At 49.7% G+C, this 24815-nt stretch overlaps 1 protein-coding gene across 1 annotated transcript in view; it reads left to right on the plus strand.

The window, feature by feature from the left end:
• Nucleotides 1-24815, plus strand: part of VAV3 (vav guanine nucleotide exchange factor 3) — a 315966-nt gene that overhangs the window by 146725 nt on the left and 144426 nt on the right. Inside the window, exons 4-12 of the mRNA XM_066352215.1 lie at nucleotides 965-1030; nucleotides 4631-4739; nucleotides 5660-5752; nucleotides 8537-8605; nucleotides 10739-10842; nucleotides 12830-12929; nucleotides 17729-17824; nucleotides 20780-20848; nucleotides 22739-22825. Of these exons, the coding sequence (XP_066208312.1) occupies nucleotides 965-1030; nucleotides 4631-4739; nucleotides 5660-5752; nucleotides 8537-8605; nucleotides 10739-10842; nucleotides 12830-12929; nucleotides 17729-17824; nucleotides 20780-20848; nucleotides 22739-22825 (793 nt within the window). The remainder of the gene's footprint in view (nucleotides 1-964; nucleotides 1031-4630; nucleotides 4740-5659; nucleotides 5753-8536; nucleotides 8606-10738; nucleotides 10843-12829; nucleotides 12930-17728; nucleotides 17825-20779; nucleotides 20849-22738; nucleotides 22826-24815) is intronic.

The raw sequence follows: 24815 nt of genomic DNA on the forward strand, positions 1-24815 counted from the left end.
AAGGAAGATTTGGAAACTTCAGCATTTCTCACACATTTTAATTTGTTCGGAAAAAAATGTAGGTTCCTCATGTCTTAGGGATTAAATTAACTAAGGTGAAAATTTGTTTCTCATGTTAAATTTAATTATTTCATAACCATTCAGTGCCTGTTTGTCATTTTGGTGGGTCGTCTTGTTTTTATGAGACATGACATGCCAGGTCCATGTACAAATAGTAACACTTGGGCACTGCAGTATAATTCCTGTGATTTTGTTAGAAGCAGGAAGCAATCAAGGAAGCCTGTGGCTAGGACTAGGGGGTCAATTAAAGCGGTTTTGTTTTGTTTTTGTTTTTTTTTTGAACAGGAGGCAAAGAAAACCCCCTACTCTCTCCCTGAGGCCCGATGGATTCATTTATCCAATAATTGAAAATAAAAAAATATAACTTAAACACCTTAGAGCCCAAATAGAAAAGGATATCAGAGTCAGTAATCATTTATAAAAGGGCAAGGTATTTTTGTCTTCTGATAATTTTTATGATTAGGTGGCTGCCCAGTTATTCGTCAAGGGGGACTGTTAGCCACTGATTTGTCAGCCAGATCAGCATCTATAAGTGAGAAGAGTGGGTGTTGCAGGCAAAGCTTGTTCTCTGAACAGGGTGGGGGGCGGGATCGGGGGAGCTGCAGGGGCACCAGGAGGTGAGCCTGCAGGTGGGGGGCTGGCGGGGGATCCCCTGAGCACACTGGCATGTCCACAGCTGCTCAGAGGACTGCTGTGATCGGCAGAATTGCTGCTACTGACTTGGGGTAGAAGATGCCATAGTGTCCCAGGGGGACCCCAGACCCAGCCGCATGTTGGGATCAGCCCTAGGTACTGGATCGGACCGTGCTGGGAGCAGGCAGGCGAGCTGACCTCTGTAGTGAGAGGTGAATGCCAGCCCAGCTGTGGCATCTTCACCCTTGTTTTTCTCTCCCCTCCCCCACAGGCCCTTCCCCACGGAAGAAAGCGTCAACGATGAAGACGTCTACAAAGCCCTTCCCGACCTGATCGAGTACGTTGGTTGAGCATTTCCAGCGACGGTTTTGCGTCCTTTTGCGGGTCGTGGCCGTGGATGGTGCGGTAGCTCTGTGTGTGGGGGGAGGGGGGAAGGCAGGTCAGGCGCAACCTCAGACCCGGGATGGAGGGCAGTAACGAGAGATTGTGCAAGCCTCCACGACGAGTCCCTCCGGGGCAGGCAGAGGCAGTAGAGAGAAGTGGAATTAGACCAGCAAGGAACAATTCAACAGAGAATGGACTCTCCCGCCCACAGATGGTGTGCGCTTTGTAGGTCCGAGGAAGGGCGAGGGGAGCGTGGGCTGGCGGGACTCAGGGATTCTCGTCAGGTGGTGTTGATTCTGAACAGACGCTCCTTCGGGGCTTTGCTGTTTAATAGTCGGGAGAGGCAAGCGTCCTGGTCGCTGGCTATCGTCTGCTGATGGAGTGACTCGTGCAGGTGACGGATAAAGGTAGAGTCACGCCTCGGGACACTGATGGCCAAGACCAGGCACGTTTGCGCAGGAGTGTGATAGGAGATCGATTATGCTCCGAGAGAGGTTCTGACCCCGCGGGGTGCATCCGTTCTCCGGCCCCAAACGCCAGCACGCTGGGCTGCCTTGTTCTAGGTCAGGGGTCCCCAAACTACGGCCCCCTGAGGCCATTTACCCAGCCCCCGCTGCACTTCTGGAAGGGGCACCTCTTTCATTGGTGGTCAGTGAGAGGAGCACATTGACCATCTCATTAGCCAAAAGCAGGCCCATAGTTCCCATTGAAATACTGGTCAGTTTGTTGATTTAAATTTACTTGTTATTTATTTTAAATATTGTATTTGTTCCCTTTTTTTTTTTTTTGCTTTAAAATAAGATATGTGCAGTGTGCATAGGGATTTGTTCATAGTTTTTTTTATAGTCTGGCCCTCCAAGGGTCTGAGGGACAGTGAACTGGCCCCCTGTGTAAAAAGTTTGGGGACCCCTGTTCTAGGGCCTTCTCGCTGGTGCTCCTTCTGCCCCAGTAGCTGAGCCCTTGCCATTCGAGTCTTGTCTTAGGTGTCTCTCCACCAAGAGGCCTTCCTGGTGACCCTGTCTAAAAAGGCCACCACGCCTTACCTGCTCTGCGTCTCTGCAGGGCGCTTCCCACCCCCTGAGACCGTCTGTCTGCCTCGCCGGTGGTCGGTCTCCTCGTGAGGTCGACTTTGTGAGGTCCGGGACTCGCCCTCGTTCTTGGCTGTCCTCCGAGAACTTCGGTGTCCGGTGTTTGGTAGGGTCCCTGGTAAACGTTTGTTCTCCAGACCAACAAGCCAAAGCCCCGCTAGGCACCTCCTGTTTGCCGGGCATCCAGCTTCCAGCCGGAGCTGTCAGGTCTCAGTCCCTGGAGCCGCTGGGGTGCCCGTCTCTCACCAGCCGTGTGACACGCGCAGCCTCGTGCAGTGCCGCGCCATGGGGTCGTTGCTGTCATCGTCACAGGTTACCAAGGAGACAACTGAAGCTCGAGAAGCTGAGTCACTTGCTGGAGGTCACGTTGCTGGTCCACAGTAGTCTTTGGACTTGAACCCAGACGGTTCCGATTGCAGAGCGGAGTCTAACCCGCTGTGCATTGACTCCCGGGAGCACCCTGACTGGCCCGTCTTGGGACTTGCAGCGGAAGGGCAGAGGGGGGCGGGCTGTGAACGCATCGGTAACTAGGTGCATGCAGATGAGGTCGACCACACGCCTCCCCTGCCCGCCCCAGTCAGGGTTCCTCTGACTCACTCCTCTGCGCCCCTAAAGCCTTTGTCCCATTCACAGAATTACGTGTTCCCCCTGGACTCTGGCAGGGTCCTCGAAGCTCCTTGACCTTGCATCCTTAGCCCTGCCGAGTCTGGCGCTCAATAGATTGTTATCAAATGTCTGCCGGGGGTGGGGGGTGGGTGGGCAGGTGACCCTAGAGTGCATCTTCCTCGGAGCGGCGTTTTCCGAACTCCTGTTTCCGCCACATCGCCCCACTTCACACGCCTTCCTTTCTGCTGCTGGTGAAGGAGGACGGTGCGGGGCTGCCCAGCGCCTCCAAATAAACCCTTCGTAAAAAAAAAACACGGGCCACCTTGTGATCGCACCTACTTTGAAAAGTGCTCTGAGTTGCAGTGACGTTTACAGTCAGCGTTTTTTATTTTCCTACCTATGGGTTTATCTTGTTCTAGCTGCACATGCCCCCGAGAGGGGCTGAGGGCTGGGGGCATCGTCGGGGTGCAGTTCTTTTTCAGAGAGGTGTTAATACTTCTTGCTAGAATGCCTGCACTATTCATCTCGATTCTTTGGTGTCCTTGGCTAAGAGCAGCTCCGCGTAGACGTCTTGAGCCGAGAGGAAGAAAGAACTTCAGGAGAACGTGTGATGGTCAGGACCAGGCCTCCTACTGAGACGGAATGGGCCTGCAATCTCACAGGAAGGGCCGGGGAAGGGCATGTCGGTCAGACACGGTGGGCGTGCTCATGGAAGCTTTAATTAAACACGGGGATTACTTTCAACTGCCAGGAGACAGCTGCAGATTTAAAATGGCTTTTAAAACTTCCTCGTGGCCTTGGGACCATTTTCTTTCTTTTTTTTTTTTTTAAGGTTTTTTTTTTTTTTTTGTATTTTTCCGAAGTGAGAAGCGGGGAGGCAGACAGACAGACTCCCGCATGCATCTGACCAGGATCAACCCGGCATGCCCACAAGGGGGCGATGCTCTGCCCATCTGCAATCGGAGTCATTCTAGCACCTGAGGCGGAGGCCTTGGAGCCATCCTCAGCGCCCGGGGCCAACTTTGCTCCAATGGAGCCTTGGCTGCAGGAAGGGAAGAGAGAGACGGAGAGGAAGGAGAGGGGAAGGGTGGGGAAGCAGATGAGCACTTCTCCTGTGTGCCCTGGCTGAGAATCCAACCTAGGACTTCCACACACCAGGCCAACGCTCTTATCACTGAGCCATCCGGCCAGGGCTGGGATCATTTTCTTTAACCAAACACATAAAACAGATAAAAGCAGAGTCAGGCTGACGGAGGACCCGTGGGTGCCTCTGGAGAGGGACACAGTTTGACATCCACGGCAGGAGATGCCGGCAGTGATAACCCTGCAGAAACCGATGCTTTTAAAAGGCTGTTTGTAACAGACTAGAGACCCTCTTAAACTCCCCTGCCATCCGCTTGCGATACCCTGTGACGGAGTGATGAGAGCTTTTGGAGTGTGAGACAGACTCTGTCTTCAATCCTGGCCCTGTCCTGGACTAGCTGCCTCGTCCTGGGCCAGTCCACTGACCTTCTGTCCTCCCAGAGTCTTTGCCGCGATAATGGGCCCACTGATAATGTCTGTTTGGTAACACCACTGATGCCGGGCCTGGGGGACCTCGTGGGAGGACGTTTGCTGAGTGATGGCGTCGGTGCGTGAACCTGTTCAGTGGGCAGCAAGGGTGGATGATGTCCCCGCCGTCCCTGCGGGACCCTGCTGTTGCATGTCCTTGTTCCTGTTGGGAGGGGCCGGGGCTGCAAGGGAAGCCGTGGGCTCTTTCCACTGATTCCGTTCCATCGTCCTCTCGGAATTTTCTGCTGGGATCTGGTAAGCTGTTGCCTTTCCTCACAGTGACCCTTCCGCTGTGCCCTGTGTTCCAGTGAGACCCACGTGGAGGACGAGGAGGGCCTGTACGACTGCGTGTACGGGGAGGACGAGGGCGGAGAAGTCTACGAGGACCTGATGAAAGCGGAGGAGGCCCACCAGCCGGTACGCCGTGCGCTTGCCCGGTGTCCGGGCTCCTCTGGGTGTCCCGGCAGGAAAGGGATGATGTGACAGAACGGAATGGTTTACGACGCTTCTGCTGGGGTGGCTTTTAGTTTGTTTTCTTTCGTACTTTTGCTCGTTCTGTGGAGAGTGGATTTGCCTGCTTTTTTTTTTTTTTTTTTTGTATTTTTCTGAAGCTGGAAACGGGGAGAGACAGTCAGACAGACTCCCGCATGCGCCCGACCGGGATCCACCCGGCACGCCCACCAGGTGGCGACGCTCTGCCCCTCCGGGGCGACGCTCTGCCCCTCCGGGGCGTTGCTCTGCCGCGACCAGAGCCACTCACTCTAGCAGCGCCCGGGCCATCTTTGCTCCAATGGAGCCTCGGCTGCAGGAGGGGAAGAGAGAGACAGAGAGGAAGGAGGGGGGGTGGAGAAGCAAATGGGCGCTTCTCCTATGTGCCCTGGCCGGGAATCAAACCCGGGTCCCCCGCACGCCAGGCCAATGCTCTACCGCTGAGCCAACCGGCCAGGGCCATTTGCCTGCTTTGTAAGAGAAGATTTTCTTTCTTCACGGAGTAGCTTTGCGATTCCCTGAAATGCTGCCCTGCCATTATTTAGCTCGGTGACATGTCACGTATCCCTCAGGGTTGGTGTTTCCTTACCAGGAGGGTGAATGAGTCGGACCTGAGATTCTCTATAGTTGTCCCGACCTCTTAAGATGCCATGTTTCTGTGGCTCCAAATCCAATGAGGAGTCCTGGTTCTATAGTTACAGCAATACAGGTCTTTCAGTTACGTGTTGCTTTAGAAATAGAAAGCTTAGGAAGATCAATAATTGTGATCTCTTTCTATCTACTAACAAGAGAGATTAAAACAGGAATTTAATGGTTAACTCGTTTTGATTTGATAATTCTCATTGCAGAAGTGTCCAGAAAATGACATACGTAGTTGCTGCCTCGCAGAAATTAAGCAGACGGAAGAAAAATACACAGAGACGTTGGAGTCCATAGAAAAAGTAAGTGACCAGGAACCGTTCTCAGTGCCCCAGGACCGTGCCTCCCGCTGTTAACATACTGGGCTCCTTGTCTCTGCTGTGTGGGCATGTTCTGATTTCCAGTAGGACTCTGGATTTACAGAGCTAGGCGCAGACTTAATCGTCCCCCAGCTATTGACTCATTGACTTCAGTATCTGAGCGGCACTGATCTACGGAGGGAGACCAGTGCTGTGAACACAGCAAAGCTCTGGGTCTCTGTCACACAAGGGTTTGTAATTTAAGCAGATCAGTACGCTAGGTGGTAATGAATTCTCTGCGGAAAAAATAAGGCAGAGGAAAGGGATAGAGAGTGATGGGCGGGCGGTGCTGTTTGATATTGAGTGCTGATGGAAGGTTGCTGCGATAGGATCGGATGTAAGCAGACGGTTGAGTGAGTTGGGGCTGAAGCCATGCAGCTCGCCCTGAGTGACAGTTCCCGGGAGAGAGGCTGTTGGATGGGACTGGCTCAGCGTGCTGCAGGGAGCAGCCCCCAGCCCAGGAGGCGGAGGCAGAGGGAGGGCAGGGAGCACTGAGATCGGAGAGCTGGTCAACCAGCAGGTCGTGCAGGGGCATCTAGGAGTGCCCAGCCAGCGCAAAGCGGGGGCGTTTTGAGTGAAAGAAATGATGTCATTGAATGTGAGTTTTTAACAGCTCATGCTGACTCTGGTCAGGCCAGGGTGGCAACTGGGAGAAAAGTTAGAAGGCTATTGTAGAAATCGATGGTATTGGTAGAAGTGGTAAGGCGGTGGTCAGATTCTGAGCAAAATTTGAAAATCGAGCCAAGTGGCTCTGGTGATGCCTGAGGTCAAGGGTGTGAGGGAAAGAGGGTGAACCAAGAAGGCTCAGTTTAGCCTGAGCAGCTGTGTGAATGGGGAAGCTGGTGGCTCGGTGGGGAAGGAAGGTCTGGGAATGAAGAGTCTGTTGGGACATACTGAATTTGCTGCACCCGTTGGCTTCCAAGGAGATGTGTCGAGGGGAAGTTAGATAAGGAGTCTGGGGTTAGGGGGAAAGGTTGACCTGACGTGTAGATCGGGCCATTACCGTTATGCAATGGTGTGTAGGCCATGGGATTGGATGGGATCACCTAGGGCATGAATGTTGGTAGAGAAGATGTTTGCGGTCACTTCTGACGACTTCCGCGTTTAGAGGTTAGGAAAATGAGACCGAGGAGAACGTTTTTGGAACATTCGAAAAAGAGCTGAAGGTGTGGAAGAATTGCTTAAGAGAACAAGAGAGTCGACTTGACTAGGGGAAGTTGGTCAGATTGCATAATATTACGGGTCCAGTTGAGTTTTGTGATTATGTTTAAAAGTTGACAATCAAACAACATTCATGTTTAACTTCCTAGGTCCAGATGCAACATAGGGAGCAGGCTACATTTAAGCAGGGACTTTCTTTTTCCGGAAAAATAACGGTGGGAGAAGAGAGGGTCAGGGTGTATACGGGGCACTGATTTTGATAACGGTTAATGGAATGTCAACTGGAGAAGGAAGGAAGTGGGGACATGGGAGAGGTGGAGTGGTCAGGGATTGGTTGACCCAGTGCAGTTGAAGAATTCCTTGAAGGAATGAGCTGATAAAGGTAGGAGGTAAGTTAATGCTACGGAGCATTTGCAGTTGTTGATAGTGATAAGGTCTTGGCATACGACCACAACAAGCATAGGGGACCGAGCTGAGATGGAGCACAAGGTTACTGCAGTTCACGGGACTGGAGGCCAGGCGATTCCTACGATCGTCCGCACAGGTACTGAGATTGCCCAGGAAGAAGACGGGGGGAGTAACGGAAAGAGATGCGGCAGACCAGGAACAGGATTCTCAAGGGGTGGCGGGGATGGTCCATAAATTGTGTGAGCAGATGATCGATCTCAGGGATCTAGAATCTCCACAAAATACTGGAGGGGCATTTTATGTCCATCCTCAAAGATATCTCGAACATGTTGCCGTTCTTTTTTTTGGTTTGTTTTTTTGTATTTTTCTGAAGCTGGAAACGGGGAGAGACAGTCAGACAGACTCCCGCATGTGCCCGACCGGGATCCACCCGGCACGCCCACCAGGGGGCGATCTGCCCCTCTGGGGACCAGAGCCACTCTAGCGCCTGGGGCAGAAGCCAAGGAGCCATCCCCAGTGCTTGGGCCATCTTTGCTCCAAAGGAGCCTCACTGCGGGAGGGGAAGAGAGAGACAGAGAGGAAGGAAGGGGGGTGGAGAAGCAAATGGGCGCTTCTCCTATGTGCCCTGGCCGGGAATCGAACCCAGGTCCCCCGCACGCCAGGCCAACACTCTACCGCTGAGCCAACCGGCCAGGGCCCATGTTGCTGTTCTTATTTATTTATTTATTTATTGTTTGCCAATTTGGCCAATGACATTCTCCCCCCCCTTACTTTCAGAAGCATTTATTGCCCAAACCTTTTCTTTCACTTATTTATTATTATTATTATTTTTAAAAAGTTAAATGTATTGGGGTAGCATTGGTTAATCACATTATATACATTTCAGCTGTACAGTTTTATGACCCGTCATCTGTCATGTCCCTTGTGTATTCACCACCCAAAGCATTTGAAACGTATTAACTTGTATTATTTATGTCTTTCTATCCCTGTTCCAAGTATGAAATCTTTAAGATAGAGAAAGTAGTTTCTGCTTTTCCTTGGGTCTTCATAATACTGATAAACAACTGACTTTCAATAAATATTTCTGGTTTGTCGGTCACAACCTGTTATGTGGATGAGGGGGAGTTGTGCTGAAGTGTCCTCTCTTCTCTTGGGCAGTACTTCCTGGTACCGCTGAAACGCTTCCTGACGGCCTCGGAACTTGATTCGGTCTTCATCAACATTCCTGTAAGTAAGAACACGCTCGCTGACACTGGGGCGCTCCGGTAGAACGATCATTTGGTTCCAGATCCCTCACTGGGCATTCTCTGGTGTTCTTGAAGCATTTTTGACTGTTTTCTGCCTCCTGAGTTTTTATAGCTGTACGTTCAAGAAATAACTGGTAAGTCCTATCTTTAACCGCAAGTCACTCAAAACACCTGCAGAGGACACATGGATAAGATTTGAGTATTTTCCTTAAGCGCTTGTCATGACGAGGTAGTCTCAGTTTAATAGTCCCTGGGGCTCCTGGCTCTGTCCGGTGGGACTCCCCCTTTTTGTCCCCCTCATCGTGCTAGGGCTTCTCCAGCCCCTCGACCCCATGTTCTGGACATCGTCCCGACTCCTTCCGTCTCCTCGACGTCCGACCATTCCTCCACGGTCTTAGCGCCTCTTTTCTGCTTCTAGTTAGATCAGCTGTAACTCCGATTTCTGAAATACACTACTTCCTTATGATTCAACCGTTTATTTTAATGGTGACATGAGAAAAAAAATTGTTTTTATAGGGTTTATGCAAGCATTTCCAGTTTCAGGGCGCCTTCTAATGATCTTGTAATCCTAAAGGAATATTTACAGGCAAGCACTGAAGCCAGCCAAGTGCTATGAGGTCGTGCCGGGCCAGCCTCCAGCCAGTCCTTCGACCCCTGGAGCTGTCTGGGGCTCGACTCGACAGCTGTTACGTGCGCTGCGTAAACTTTTTAACATCCAGGTTGCTCGTGTCACCTGCCTGGTCCTTTCTGTTCTGATCCTGTCGTGTTCAGTGTTGATGTGCACCGGTGGCTTAGCTTGTCTTGTCCTTGATTTTGGCCAAACGAAGGCATTCTCATTGATTTGTGACGGAGCCGGAGAAAAGGTCACAAGGTGGGGGGGGGGGGCGTGTGAGATTAAACAGTGTTCATTCTAGGGGGATGAGGGTCTCACACCGTGTAAATACGGTCCCTCTAACCAGGACCCCTTTGACAGTTCTTACGGACTTCCCGTGACCTCAGTAAATGACAGGCCCCGCGTGTTCCTGTCCCGTTTCTGCCCTGCTAGGGAAGGGGCAGCAGTGGAGTTGGGGTGCTCGGAAAGAGGGGGGTACTGCTTCTCCGATTTCCTCCCTTCCCGGCTGTGACACGCGTGTACTGCCGACCGAAAATAACTTGCTTATCAGGAAAAGCATAGCATTCCGACTTTCTGCGTTGCTCCGGTTAACTGCCTAGTGCAAATTAGTGGCTCCTTATTTCTGCCCCTGAGTTGCCTGGTTTCCAGTAATTCTGTCTGATTGTTGTTAGCTTAGCGCCAGGACACCGCTAATTGACCAGAGCACAGATCTACATTTTCACGCCCCGAGGACATGAGTCATTACTTATCTTGTCAATAAGACATTAAGCACTTGGGAAGGTTGTGTTTTAAAAATTTAAAGTGATTACAAAATGAAAATGAGCTGTACATATTTTTATACAAGGGATAAATTACCCTTTTAAAACTAGCGAAATAATGTTTCTCCCCACAGGACATTGGCATTTCAAGTCAGGTCTGAATTGCTATTTCCTGGGTACATGGCCTGTTATTCCCCCCCCCCCCCGCTCCCCCCCCTGCTCCCCTCCCCTCCTTTCCCTCCCCTCCCCTCCCTCCCCTCCCCTGCTCTCTCTCCCCTCCCCTCCCCTCCTCCTCCTCCCCTCCTCCTCCTCCCCTCCTCTCCCTCCCCTCCTCTCCCTCCCCTCCCCTGCTCTCCCTCCCCTCCCCTGCTCTCCCTCCCCTCCTCTCCCTCCCCTCCCCTCCTCTCCCTCCCCTCCCCTGCTCTCCCTTCCCTCCTCCCCCTCCCCTCCTCCTCCTCCCCTCCTCTCCCTCCCCTCCTCTCCCTCCCCTCCCCTGCTCTCCCTCCCCTCCCCTCCTCCCCTCCCCTCCTCTCCCTCCCCTCCTTCCCCTCCCCTCCTCCTCCTCCTCCTCCTGATCTCCTTTTTCCTCCCCCCTCCTCTCTTTACTGACTGAAGCAAGTTTCTGTACCAAGGGTATTCAGGGTATTCGGCACAAATCTAACCATAGAGATTCTAGGTTTGGGGTAATTTTTTTTCTTGGTTCTAATTTCTGATTGACTTCCACACTGTTTTCTTTTCTAAGGAACTCGTGAAAGTTCATCGGAGCCTCATGCAAGAAATTCATGATTCCATTGTAAATAAAAACGACCAGAACTTGTATCAAATTTTCATTAACTACAAGGAAAGGTAACTTGGATTTTACGTGCTGCGGCTGGTGGTTTGCAGTCACGGGGAGGGTTAGGGTGACCGCTGCTCATCGGTAAGGACTGCCGCTGCTCACAAGGGCGCTCGCCGGGCAGCGGTTAGCACACGGGACAGTGACTCTCCAGGTGGGAGTGTGAGCTCCATGTGAGTGTTAGGGAGAAAAAAAGAAGGAGAAAGAGAAAAGGATCCAAAAGGTGTCAGGCTTTGCAGTGCAGTGAGTGCGGGCTGCGTTGCGGCCCTGTGACTCCTGAGCCTGGAGATTCCAGGAAGTCACATTAACCCTCCTAGCCGTGTTTCTGCTCCTGGCAACGTTAGGTGTGGACTAGCTCAGTGGTCCCCAACCCCCGGGCCGCGGACTGGTACTAGTCCGTGGGCCATTTGGTACCGGTCCACAGAGAAAGAATAAATAACTTACATTATTTCCGTTTTATTTATATTTAAGTCTGAACGATGTTTTATTTTTAAAAAATGACCAGATTCCCTCTGTTACATTCGTCTAAGACTCACTCTTGACGCTTGTCTTGGTCACGTGATATGATACATTTATCTGTCCCACCCTAAAGGCCGGTCCGTGAAATATTTTCTGACATTAAACCGGTCCGTGGCCCAAAAAAGGTTGGGGACCACTGGACTAGCTGGTACCCAGTGCTTTCTTCCGCTCTAGTATTTATCTTTCTTGATGACAGAGTATCAGATTCACAGCACAAGTCGGAAATCTTCCATATGACTCACATAAGTTAGGAATTTTGCTTTACACTGTAGTTCCTACTACAGACTCAGAACGGCTAGTAAATGTCTTTGCATCAACAATTAGGGAAACGTGATCTTCGTAGTTTTTTTTTTTTTCTCTTCTTTAATGGAGGGTTAAAAGAAGCAATAAATTACCCAGCCCCTTTGTAAAATATCTGTGCCACTCCCGGGGCCCCCTCTCTGAAGTGGGCTCAGAAGCCAGCCGTCTGACTCAGTGTCCACCCTGCTCCGTGCAGGCCTCTCCTTCCCACCTTCCAGCTAATGTAGTTTCCTAAGGAAACAGTAGGGAGGGGCCGGAGGCTTGTTAATGAAAGGCGTCGTAAGTAGCGAGTACAATGAAATAGTCGTATAAAATAACCCTGTTTCTGAGTGTGATTACACAGTAAAAGGCTGATCTCACAGGAACTTGACAGTCGACAGGTCCTATTCTATTAGTTTCAGGTGTACAACATAGTGAGTAGACATTTACATTATAGGAACTTAAAGCTTTTAATTTTTTATTTATTTTTTTTACAGAGACAGAGAGTCAGAGAGAGGGATAGACATGGACAGACAGACAGGAACGGAGAGATGAGAAGCATCAATCTTTAGTTTTTCGTTGCGCATTGCGACACCTTAGTTGTTCATTGATTGCTTTCTCATATGTGCCTTGACCGCGGACCTTCAGCAGACCGAGTAACCCCTTGCTCGAGCCAGCAACCTTGGGTCCAAGCTGGTGAGCTTTTTGCTCAAATCAGATGAGCCCACGCTCAAGCTGGTTACCTCGGGGTCTCGAACCTGGGTCCTTGGCATCCCAGTCTGACGCTCTATCCACTGCGCCAACGCCTGGTCAGGCAAAGCTTTTATATTTTGTTTTGTGATATATATATGTGTGCTCAACATTAATGGTTGCTAAGCCAGGTTTTAAAACCTACCTGCTATGCACATGTACATGGAATTAAACCCATTCAAATTTAGAAAGAAAAACAGTCATTTTCAGTACCTTACATCGGAGTGGTCTTTATTCTGTGACTGCGTGTGTGGTGTGTGGGCTCTTCGGCTGGGGTTCGGAGTGGGGTCGGGCGGTTGGCCTGGGTGACCGAGGCAGCGAGCCGTGCGGGCAGGTACAACGTGCCCTGACGCCCCCTGTGGCCTCAGCGAGGGGGGGACACCGTCTCTCCCCCCTGCTGTCGTCTCGCTCTCTTGTCCTTCAGTGTTCTTCCTTGACTCTCCCTTGCAGGTTGGTGATTTACGGGCAGTACTGCAGCGCGGTGGAGTCCGCCATCTCCAGTTTAGACTACATTTCCAAGACCAAAGAGGATGTCAGACTGAAATTAGAGGTGCCTGTTAATTTTTTTGCTTGTTCATCAACTAACCTAAAAGCTACATATATCCCTTTTCATGATCAATGCAACAGTTAATTCCCCCATGTATTTTGAATATAAGTTCATGTCAAATTTTATAAAATATATTAATAGATAACCTCTATAAAAGAACGGTCACAGTCGGAGAACCAAAGGCCATGGCCCTGCCTGTGTTTGACGTGCATTATCTCATCAGATCCTCCCGACTGTGGGCGGTAGACCGTTAATTTCCTTCCATTGTGGCTGAGAAAGGAGAGGTTCAGAGAGAGCCTGGGTCACGGGCTCCCTCTGTTGTCCGAGCTGCAGGGCGAGTATGATATGTGGGAGGTGATATAGATGTAGATTTAAAATGCTGACTGAAAATATAGGACGTTTAGCGGCAGGTGCTAAGTGCGGGCGTGGATAAGGCCCACGAGGAGGGAGACAAGACGGAACCAGATGCAATAAGATAAGGTGGTGAGTGACAGGCACCTTTCTCTGTGAGTGAGGCGAGCCGTCACTCTGGGGAGGGTAGATGCAGAAGGGTTCTCTGCAGGGTATTGGGTTAGGGCCCCACAGAATGCCGTGAGTCTTGACAGGTGAGGTTCCATGAAGAACGTTCTGGAAGGATTGGCATGTCTGGACCAGAAGAGTTGGGAGAGTTTGGGAAATGGCTCGTAGGTCGGTACAAACAGAGCACATGGCAAATAAGGCTGGAAACTGTGTTCAGTGACTTTATTTATTTGTTTTTTGTATGTTTTTCCCCCACAAGAAGACTTTGCACTTTCAAAGAACTTTTGAAAAATGATTGTTGATACATTATAGGAATGATCACCTTGAATATATTACCTTGATGTTTCGATTTTCTTAAATTTCGGGTAGAGATATAGAGTCAACTCTTAAATGGCTGTGTGTGCTTTTTAGTTCTGTCTGGTGGGGGGGGGGGCAGGCGATGTCCGGGTCAGAGCCCCTTCATTGCTTTGGCATGTCTGGTAAGATTTCTCATTCCCAGTTCCTGCGAAGGGGGGTTACTGGTGAGAAAGTGTGCATAGCAACAGACTACAGAGTAACTGCACTTACCATGCCATGGGTTACTTTCCTTCTAATAATCCTTCGATGGTGCAGACCTTATGTCTGGAGGTGGTTTGAGTCACTCCCAAGTGACATCCTGATGGCCTTGTTAGCATAGAGTTCCTGTTACTCTCTGGAGGAGAATGGAGCCTCAGAAGTGAAGAACGAGTAGCCATCTTGACTCAGATTAAAACATGGTGGTTAGCCTGACCAGGTGGTGGCGCAGTGGATGGGGCGTCGGACTGGGACTCAGAGGACCCAGGTTCAAGACTCCGAAGTTGCCGGTTTGAGTGTGGGTTCATCTGGTTTGAGCACAGCTCACCAGCTTGAGCCCAAGGTCGCTAGCTTGAGCAAGGGTTACTCGGTCTGCTGTAGCCCCCCCGTCAAGGCATGTATGAGAAAGCAATCAATGAACAACTAAGGTGCCGCAAGGAAGAGTTGATGCTTCTCATCTCTCTCCCTTCCTGTCTGTCCCTATCTGTCACTCTCTGCCTCTCTCTGTGTCACAAAGAACCCCCCCCCACCCAAAACAAACAAACAAAACCATGGTGGTAAGATAAAACTTGACAATGAGTACACCTTGCTCCTAATAGAGCTATCATTAAAACGAGCTGCTTTATTTATTTTTTTTAATAAAGATATAAATTCTGACTCAAGACAGGAGTCGGCAGGTTGTCAATCAGCCCTCCATTCTATTCTCAGCATTGTCTGAACGCTCCCGTCCCTTCTCTCTGAGTCCCTGTGGTGCTCCTGCCCAGGGACGGTGCTCCGGGACTCCAGGTCCATGGTTTCTGCAGTCACTGTCTCTCAGCATTCTCTGAGCGCTCCCGTCCCTTCTCTCAGAGTCCCTGTGGTGCTCCTGCTCAGGGGCGGTGCTCCGGGACTCTAGGTCCATGGTTTCTGCAGTCACTGTCCTCCATTCTATTCTCAGCATTGTCTGAACGCTCCCGTCCCTTCTCTCCGAGTCCCTGTGGTGCTCCTGCCCAGGGGCGGTGCTCCGGGACTCCAGGTCCATGGTTTCTGCAGTCACAGTCTCTCAGCATTGTCTGAACGCTCCTGTCCCTTCTCTCTGAGTCCCTGTGGTGCTCCTGCCCAGGGACGGTGCTCCGGGACTCCAGGTCCATGGTTTCTGCAGTCACTGTCTCTCAGCATTGTCTGAGCGCTCCCGTCCCTTCTCTCTGAGTCCCTGTGGTGCTCCTGCCCAGGGACGGTGCTCCGGGACTCCAGGTCCATGGTTTCTGCAGTCACTGTCCGTCTCCGGGAGGAGGGGCCTCAGGCCGCATCTGCAAGGCTCTGGGCGCGGGGCCGCCGACCGCCCTGCCGCTGCTTCTGACCGGGGGCCGCCGAGGAAGTACATATTTAAGTGGACACTGGGACACATCAGACACTCTTGGCTGGAACTGTGCTTTGAACATCCTAGCTTGATGGAGGGAAAGCGGCCTTATTCTCAGTGTCTCTCTGCCTCCTCCTGTCTTTTCTTTTATGGTGATTGTTGCCCTTCTATTTTTGTCTTTTTCTTTTCTACCTTGGAACCATGAGAACATGGGGTAAGGGGTGCTCGGGGTGCTAGCCTCTCTCTGTCTCTCCCTGTCAGCGGGCTCATCCCTAACCCATTGTGTTTTCTTCTCAGTTAGCTCAGTTGACGTGTAGACGGAGCACGGTGTCAGGATGTTTGGGAAGAATTACTTCTAACTCTTTACTTTCAATGCTAATCAGCATTACACCTCCGTCTCAGGCCCCGGTTGTAGAAAACACCAGCAATGTTAAGTTCCTTTACTTGCTGAGCCTGTAATTTATGACTGAAAGGAACTAATCTCCCCTCCTCCCCCCCCCCCCCCGCCCCCCACAACAGTTTTAAACTGACTTCCATCACATAACAACATGAATCTTAAGTGTAGGGCATTTCTAGGGCATTTCTGTTTCTTAGACCATGTTACGATGTCATCATACAGAAGGTGCAAGATACAACCTCCAGTTTAAGGAGCTTAAAATGCAGCTGGGAGGTGAGACCCATTCATTACAATAGAATGAACAGTTTAACCTCTTATCTGAGACCCCCTGATCCAGAACTTCCTATAATCTGGAGAAGCAAGAAATCCATTGAACTTGTTACCTTCCCAGTGACCTGCAGCAGTAGACAAGACCGGAGCGAACACTTTTTCTCGCTTTAGACCGGTAGCCAAACGCTCAGTAAGCCACCACGGTTATTAGAGCGAATGGAGTTTCCTTATCGCTTCAGATCTGGTGTCTCTTTATCTGCCAGGAGGGCTAAGGGTGGGCAGAGGGGCGCACACTCATGAGCTAAGGACGTTTCCCTCACAAATGCCTCCTCTCACGGACACCTTCCCAAAGCCCTCCATCTGCGATGTGCAATTTTCAGAGGATTTTGGACTTATTAACTTGCCCTCTAATAATAATATTTTTATAAACTCTATTTTTTTTAAAAAACTACACTAACGATCTGTGAGAAACAGTTAAAATCAGAAAAGCACCTTGTTCACAGTCACACGGCCCAGAGTTGCCAAACTCGCTTTAAATTCCGGGGCTGAGGGTTCAGCTCGCAAATGCCTCAACGTCATCGTCGGTATCCAGAGAGCAGACAAGTCAGTTTGGGTTTAAGAGACGCGTTTGAGAAAGAACAGTGTGAGATTAAATAATAATAAAAAGTCTGAGGCTTTCAAAATGTTGAATCTGGTGTTTTATGCCTCAGCATATTTCCGGAGTGTGTCATCGCGTTTTATTCAGTTCATCATCAAGTGCTTACTAAGCAAATGCTAGAGTCTGAGAGGCATGGAAGTTATACTGGGAGGGTATGATGTGCGCAATCATAGGAAGAGAGAGAGAGAGAGAGAGAGAGAGAGAGAGAGGGAGAACCATTTTGATTAGGATTATTATGAAAGACCTAGAAGTGTAGTTCTGGAGGAAGAAGAATTTTGGTGGAAGCTGAACAAAGCGCCCAGCAGTCAGAGAGAAGACGAGGAACCTGTGGGTGGGGTGGAGGTGGGCGGGTCGGTGTGTGGGGGGGTGGAGGTGGGCGGGTCGGTGTGTGGGGGGGTGGAGGTGGGCGGGTCGGTGTAGGGGGTGGAGGTGGGCGACTCGGTGGGTGTGGGGGGGTGGAGGTGGGCGGCTCGGTGGGTGTGGGGGGGTGGAGGTGGGCGGCTCGGTGGGTGTGGGGGGGTGGAGGTGGGCGGGTCGGTGTGGGGGAGTGGAGGTGGGCGGGTCGGTGTGTGTGGGGGTGGAGGTGGGCGGGTCGGTGTGTGTGGGGGGGTGGAGGTGGGCGGGTCGGGGTGTGGGGGGGTGGAGGTGGGCGGGTCGGGGTGTGGGGGGGTGGAGGTGGGCGGGTCGGGGTGTGGGGGGGTGGAGGTGGGCGGGTCGGTGGGCGGGGCTTGGGTGAGGCTGCCGGGAAGACCCTGACGGCCCCCAGGGAAGATGATCTTCAGACCTACACTAGTTCTATTTATCGATTCAGATTTAGACTTTCACAAGCAGAACGGGCTCCAAACAGATTTAAAAATTAAAAGAAAAAATAATAAAAGGGTTGGTGTGTGTTTTTGGTTTTTAATTGAAGAGGCTTTCTATTTTTTAGACAGAAGGCTTGTTCAGGAACATATGGTATTTATTATGCCACGACAGTTTTGTGGATGGCCTTTGTGTCTAACCATGTTTGCTTTATGACACCGGAGTTTTCAACAAACCTTTATTCTTTAAATAATTCGTTTCACTAGGAATGTTCCAAACGAGCCAACAATGGCAAGTTCACGCTCCGAGACTTGCTCGTGGTTCCGATGCAGCGTGTTTTGAAGTATCACCTTCTCCTCCAGGTACGTGACTTCAGGCTGTTCGTGGGTTCATGTCTTCACGCAGCAGGACACTCGAGAAGCATCGACAGCGCTCCAGAGACCCCACGACTGGGGCCCGAGCCCGTCGAGTTGTAGGTCACTAGTGGAGCTACAGCGGTAGAAATATGTATAACAGGACGGCCGCCGAGTTTCCTTCGTGTCGGCTGAGATCATTCTGCAGCTTGCACAAAGGACACATTTCGTGGCCTTCGAACAGAATGGGCTCCAAACGGATGTAAAAGTTAAAAAAACAAACAATAAAACACCAGGCGTACCAAATGGAAAGATCCCTTCCGCCAAGTCCTTCGTAGTTCCTCGCGATCACTTATTAGAACCTCACTATTGTGATACACCTGATTTTTGCAGGTTAATCCCATTAGGCCTTTTGCCTTATATGACCACAAACTAGAGAGAACGGTGTCCCATTGGTGTTGCTTCCTGCGACAATAAATGATAATCAGAGTACGTACATTTATTTTGAAGTGATTCCTGTTCTACCCCCAAAGCTTATGGCTTCCACGCTTAGCCCTCTAATGAGGGTGGAGAGTCTTATACATTTAATTTGATAGCTGCACCAGGAGTCTCATTAGTTCTGCTCCAAGGAAATGTCTTACTGTGTTAGTCTGTCAGCTCTGCGGATGCTTGTGAAATGTGATTTTAAGAAGATCTACTACCTGTATGTGAAATATGATTTTGAGTCTTCGGTGCTTTGTACATCTTGTATATTAAATTTCTTGAACTGTAGCTGTAGAATTATCAGTCATCTCTATTTTTGTTCTACTGGGAAATCAGATAAATTCAATCCCCGATTATTTCTTAAAAACGCATTCAAACATTCATGAGACCTAAACTCAGCAACTTAATCAAATTGGGTTTTATGAAAAAATAATGGGGAAGACTTAAGGCAGTCAGTTTCTGAGACATCACAGAGCTAAAAACGTGTCCAAAAACGAGATAATTTGTTTTGTAACTTTGGCCAAATACCAACCGAAGAATTTAGAAGGTAAGGTTTTCAAAAAACATCTATTTTTTGTCATGTAAGCTTTTAGATGTATAAGAATATAAGCTATGACTATATTTTTATGAAATTTAGCAAAGCTTTTTCCTGATCTTCTTGTATTGTTTTATATTTTAAAATTTCAAAGTATGTTTAGTTCCATGATGATTTTTTTTAAAGGCACTGACAGCATACATATATTTTTATCGCGGGAAAAGCTAGCTACACAATTTACCATTTTAATAATTTTATTTTTCTTAAGTTGGAAACGGGAAGGCAGTCTGACAGACTCCTGCATGCACCCGATCGGGATCCACCCGGCACGCCCACCAGGGGGCGATGCTCTGCCCATCTGGGGCGTCGCTCTGTTGCAACCAGAGCCATTCTAGTGCCTGAGGCAGAGGCCATGGAGCCATCATCAGCGCCTGGGCCAACTTTGCTCCAATGGAGCCTTGGCTGCGGGAGGGGAAGAGAGAGACAGAGAGGAAGGAGAGGGGGAGGGGTGGAGAAGCAGATGGGCACTTCTCCTGTGTGCCCTGGCCAGGAATTGAACCTGGGACTCCTGCACACCAGGACGACGTTCTACCACTGAGCCAACTGGCCAGGGCCCCATTTTAATCATTTTAAAGAGCATCATCCAGTGGCACCAGAAACATTTACTTTGTTGTGCAACCGTCACCATCCTCCATCTCCAGGACTTTCTCATCTTTTCGTACTGAATCCCTGTCCCCAGAAACCCTGGCTCACTTTTCTCCCCTCGCCTCTGGTAACCAGCATTCCACTCCTGTCTCTATGAGCGTCTCTTTTAAACACTTCTTCTACGTAGAATCATACAATGTTGGTCATTTTGTGTCCGTCTTATGTCTTCAGGGTTCCCTCATGTGGTAGTGTCAGCATTTACTTTCTTTTTTTTTAAAATTTTTCCATTGATTTGAGAGAAGGAAGAGAGAGAGTAAGAGAGAGAGAGAGAGAGAGAGAGAAACATCAATCTGTTTCTGTATGTGCCCTGATTGGGGATCGAACCAATAACCTCCGCATATTAGGATGGTGCTCTCTAACCGAGCCATCTGGTTCAAGCTGAAATTTTTGGTTAATATAGAGCCTGGTGGCATCAAACATCTATTGTACAAATAATGATAAAAAGTTTCTTCATTTTATTTTTTCAGTTACACTTTCTTTTTAGTAATATTTTGTTACTAGTCTTAGCTGTCTATCATAGCGTTTAGACAGTCATCTATTTTAACAAGTGTTCCCCCTGATATTTCCAGTATCCACCTGGCACTGTGTATACTTATTACAATATCATTGATGACTACATTCCCTGTGCTGTATTTTACGTTCCTGGGACCAGTCTGTACTTCTAGATATTTCCTTCATCTTTCTCACCCAGCTCCCCAACCACCCTCCCCTCTGGCCACCATCAATCAGTCTGTTCTCCATAATCTATGAGTCTGTTTCTATTTTGTTTGTTTCTTGTGTTCTTTAGATTCCACACATAAGTGAAATCAGATGGGATTTGTCTTTCTCAGTCTGGCTTATTTCACTTAGCACAATACCCTCTCTAGGCCCATCTGCGCTGTCCCAAATGATAAGGTTTCGTTTCCTGTTGTGAATGAATGATATTCCATTGTATATATATCACAGCTTTTTTCTTCGCTCGTCTGTTGAGGGGCACTTGGGCTGCTTCCCTATCTTGGCTACTGTAGATAACGCTGCAGTGAACATAGGGGTGCACAGGTCCTGCTGAATCAGTGTTTTGGCGTTCTTGGGATTGAGACCCAGAGGTGGAATTGCTGAGTCATTTTTAATTTTTTTGAGAGCTTTCATACTGTTTCTGGCTGCACCAAATCTGCATAAGAGGGTGTATTTTTCAATGTGTCCTTTCTTACATTTGGGTGTTAATTTGACGAAAATAGCACTAACCTGGATCTTCCAAACAGGAGCTGGTCAAACATACCACCGACCCCGTGGAGAAGGCCAACCTGAGGCTCGCTCTCGACGCGATGAAGGTGAGGGGAGGCGCCAGGACCTTGTCTGTTTCTCCTCCTCCCCAACTGCCAATACGTGTGTGTGGTCTGCTAATACATGCTGTAATATAGAAGTATTTGTATAGTTTTGATTTTGGTGGGAAGAGATGGCTATTTCTAACTAAAATAGATATACAGTAGTCCCTTGAGATAGGAATTTAATTCGTTCTGTAACCGAGCTTATAAGTCAGTCAACTCGTATATCAGACTGCCGATGCTGGACCCGTACGCCAACGTGCCAACGAGCGGCAGCTTCCCGAATCACGACTCGTATCTCGGAATTTTGCTCGGATCTCGAACAAAAATACGGGCCAAGTCACAGCTCGTATCTTAAAAAAAATTTTTGTATGTTGGTCTGTTCGAATCTCAAGGTGCCACTGTGTACTTGCAGGAATTTAACTGTTAGAAAAGAACCCATAAAACCAAGGAGGTGTATTAAAATAACTTGTTATTTATGCACATATGACCACTTTCCATACCAGCAGGGATGGATTTCCTATCATGGTTTTCTTTGACATCCCTTTGAATGGTTACTAACAGAAAACTGTGGGCTTGCGGAAGCAGCTGGTTCGCCCGTAACGGCAGAACACAGGTGTGACTTCTCTTCTCAGGGGAGGCCACCTGCCCAGTCTACCTCTGTGGGCGCCGTGCATCAGTACGCACGAGTTTCAGTTTGGGTTTCTATTTTCAGGTAAATCTGAAAGGCAAGAAGTGCAGGTATAGAGAGGTAGACTCTTTTGAACAGGGGGAATCTTATATAAAACCTGATCTCCATATTATGCTGGACTTGGACTTTGAAAGAAATATTTGTCCCTGATTTAAAACATAGGCAAATACGTGCTCCGAAACAAAATGCCCAGTGTGACCCTGCTCAGAACAGTGACGATTACTTCTCTGTGTCCCTGTTCCATTTTCGGGTCAGCTCAGCTATTTAGCTGAAGTTCAGTACCCTCGGGGTCAGGAAGCAGCACACACTACTTATTGTTTATAAAAGAACCACACCAAGTGTCTAATTTTATAAAGAAGTCATTTCTAGGTACATCCTATGAAAAGTCTGACTTTGCATTTAGAACAAAGGTAGAAACTGCTTTTTGTCCGAGTTCTGCTTCTGCCGTTTCGGATGAAATGGAAGAGATTGGAAGGGAACAAATGAACCCAGAAAACAGGGCAATCTAGAGCCCCTTTCATAAAAACAGCTAGGTCCAGTGTGGAGAGATTAGCTAAAGTTTCCTCAAGTCCGAGAACAGACAGTTCAGAATAGGAACGGGCCGTGGACAAATGTGGCCAGCGGTATCTGTTCACCTTAACTCAGAGTTCTCTTTGCTTTCTGTCTTTCTCCTTTATCATTCATTCTTTAGCAGGGACCTGGCTTCCTTGTCCGAATGCTCTCAGGAATAAAGACACTGACTGGTGGCAGAGAACAGTCCTCCTGCCTGATTCCATTGCCTTAACTTTTAGTTCCTTTTTTCTTCCTGCTGAGCCTTCCTGACTGCCCTTAATTCCAGCCCCGGGGGAAAATGTAATTCTCTCAGGGTCCCTTATTAATGTTTTTGGGATTTACATTCTCCTGACCCGGGGAGGGGCCGATTTGTTCTGCGTGGGGGCCGATTTGGATTGTTTCATGTAGCCTCACGCTTCTCAGAGGTGTGGTAAATGACAAGGCCGCCTCTTCCCAGCTGTCCTCCAGACATTACCCCTTGCTGGTGACTGGCAGCTTTGATTGATCGGTCGTCCATTTGATTGCCATTGAAGGGCCGCGGTCTGCTTTCACAGCTCCGAAACAAACGATGATGCGTTTTCTTGCGAACGGCTCTCGTCTCTTCTCCGATCTTATCATGTCTTCTTTTTTGTCCCCGTCTCTTTGTTCTTCAGGACTTGGCACAATACGTGAACGAAGTGAAGAGAGATAATGAGACCCTTCGTGAAATTAAACAGTTTCAGCTCTCTATAGAAAATCTGGTATGTAATTATCATTCCTTCCAGCTCCCCTAATCCACAGACTGGTGTGGGGGGGGAGGGCACTCCAAGAGTTGTTTTTGAAGACAGAGTAATTTACGTTCAAGTTTCTAATTCTAGCCCCCCCCCCCATTCCTGTTTGGCAGCATCTGCATGGATGTCTGGTGGCACCTGTGCCAAGTCATTGTGCCATCACTTGTCCCTCTGTCCTTAATCACACTGCTTCCTCCCCAGCAGTCCTGATTCCAGACCTCGGGGTCCCCCGCCCCCCGGGCATACTCAGGGCTGGCTTCCCATTCAGTTGCTCATTTTCGGTGTGTTTACCGGGTGGCTGTGTGTCCCACGCTGCTGGGGGGTTGGGGCTGTAACTGAACCACTCGGTCTCAGGAAGGAGGTGACAGTAAAAAGAGAGGTTAGGAATGCTGTTTTGAGACACGTGCTGTGAGCAGGGTGACACAACAGAAGATAAAGGAGAGACGTAGTTTATTTATTTATTTTTATTTTTATTTTTCTGAAGCTGGAAACGAGGAGAGACAGTCAGACAGACTCCCGCATCCACCCGGCACGCCCACCAGGGGCGATGCTCTGCCCACCAGGAGGCGATGCTCTGCCCCTCCAGGGCGTCACTCTGCTGAGACCCGGGCCATCTTTGCTCCAATGGAGCCTTGGCTGCGGAAGGGGAAGAGAGAGATAGAGAGGAAGGAGGGGGCAGGTGTGGAGAAGCAAATGGGCGCTTCTCCTATGTGCCCTGGCCGGGAATTGAACCCAGGTCCCCCGCACGCCAGGCCGACGCTCTACCGCTGAGCCAACCGGCCAGGGCCGAGAGACGTAGTTTAGAGGCGATGGTTAGGAAAAGCCCTTCTGAGTCATTGGCCTCTTGAGCCTGAAGCCTGAGAAGAAGGCGGGAGGCACCAGGGTCTGGGTCGGGGGAGGGGGGATGCCCCGGGAGGTGCAGGAAGCCCGGGAGGTGGAGGAGCTGCAAGGCGGGAGGGGCCGGAGAGGGGGAGAGGTGGGCTCTGCAGTGGACCTGGGGGTAGGGGCTCACACCACAGCCCTGTTGGGATGATTGCGCCGGGAGGCCAGGAGAGGTTATCTCCGAGAGGTTTACAGACTGGTTTGCATTCTAAGAACAGCCTTGCAGTGGCCGGACCAGCAGGTTACGGGGGTGATTTCAGGAGAGGCGACGGGAGCCTGGGTTTCTCTGTGGGCGGGGGAGATGGAGACACACATGGATTTCAGATGCTTTCCTCGGCACAGCGGTCCTGTGGCCGCTTTCTCAGAAACACCTGGAGCTGTCTCTGTCTTTTCAGGCCCACGGCCACTTCCCTGCGTCCTGAACTCACCTGCCCCCTTTCCACTCGCGGCCACCTCGAATCACCTGTTCATGTGGTTGCATTTCCAAAATGTGGACTGCTCCATTCACTCTCTTTCCCAAACTGGTCAGAATTTTTCCGTGGACTTCAGGATTCGGCCAGCGTGATATTTAAGTCCCCCACTGATTTCCCTGAACTCACCCGGCTGGTGACTTCCCACACACGACCGTTGCACCTGTCCTGCTGTGTGGGAAGGTCTCCGGTTTGCCAAACACTTTTTAACAGTTTTTCCTCTGATGGTAATATTGTCAGAGCCTCGAATGTCCTTCACCCACTGTTTCCTATCAAATCCCTTCAGGGTCCAACTAAAACATCTCTCTTCCCTCATCCCTAATCTTTCTCTTTGTAATTCCATAGCATGTTGCCTGGACAGCTATTCAGCATTTAAAAAAAAAATTGTGATAAAGTATATAGAACGTTAAATGTACTATTTTGAAGTGTACGGTTTTGTGACATCAGCTATATTCACAGTATCATGTGCTGTCACCACCATCCATCTCCAGAACCCTTTCTTCTTGCAAAACTGGAGCTCGGCACCTGTTAAACACTAACTCTCCGCTGTCCCTCCTCCTGCCCCCGGCAACTGCCGTCCTGTCCGCCCCTGTCTATGAATTAGGGTA

Source organism: Saccopteryx leptura, chromosome 11 (genome assembly GCF_036850995.1).
Source record: "Saccopteryx leptura isolate mSacLep1 chromosome 11, mSacLep1_pri_phased_curated, whole genome shotgun sequence".
NCBI classification, from domain to species: domain Eukaryota; kingdom Metazoa; phylum Chordata; class Mammalia; order Chiroptera; family Emballonuridae; genus Saccopteryx; species Saccopteryx leptura.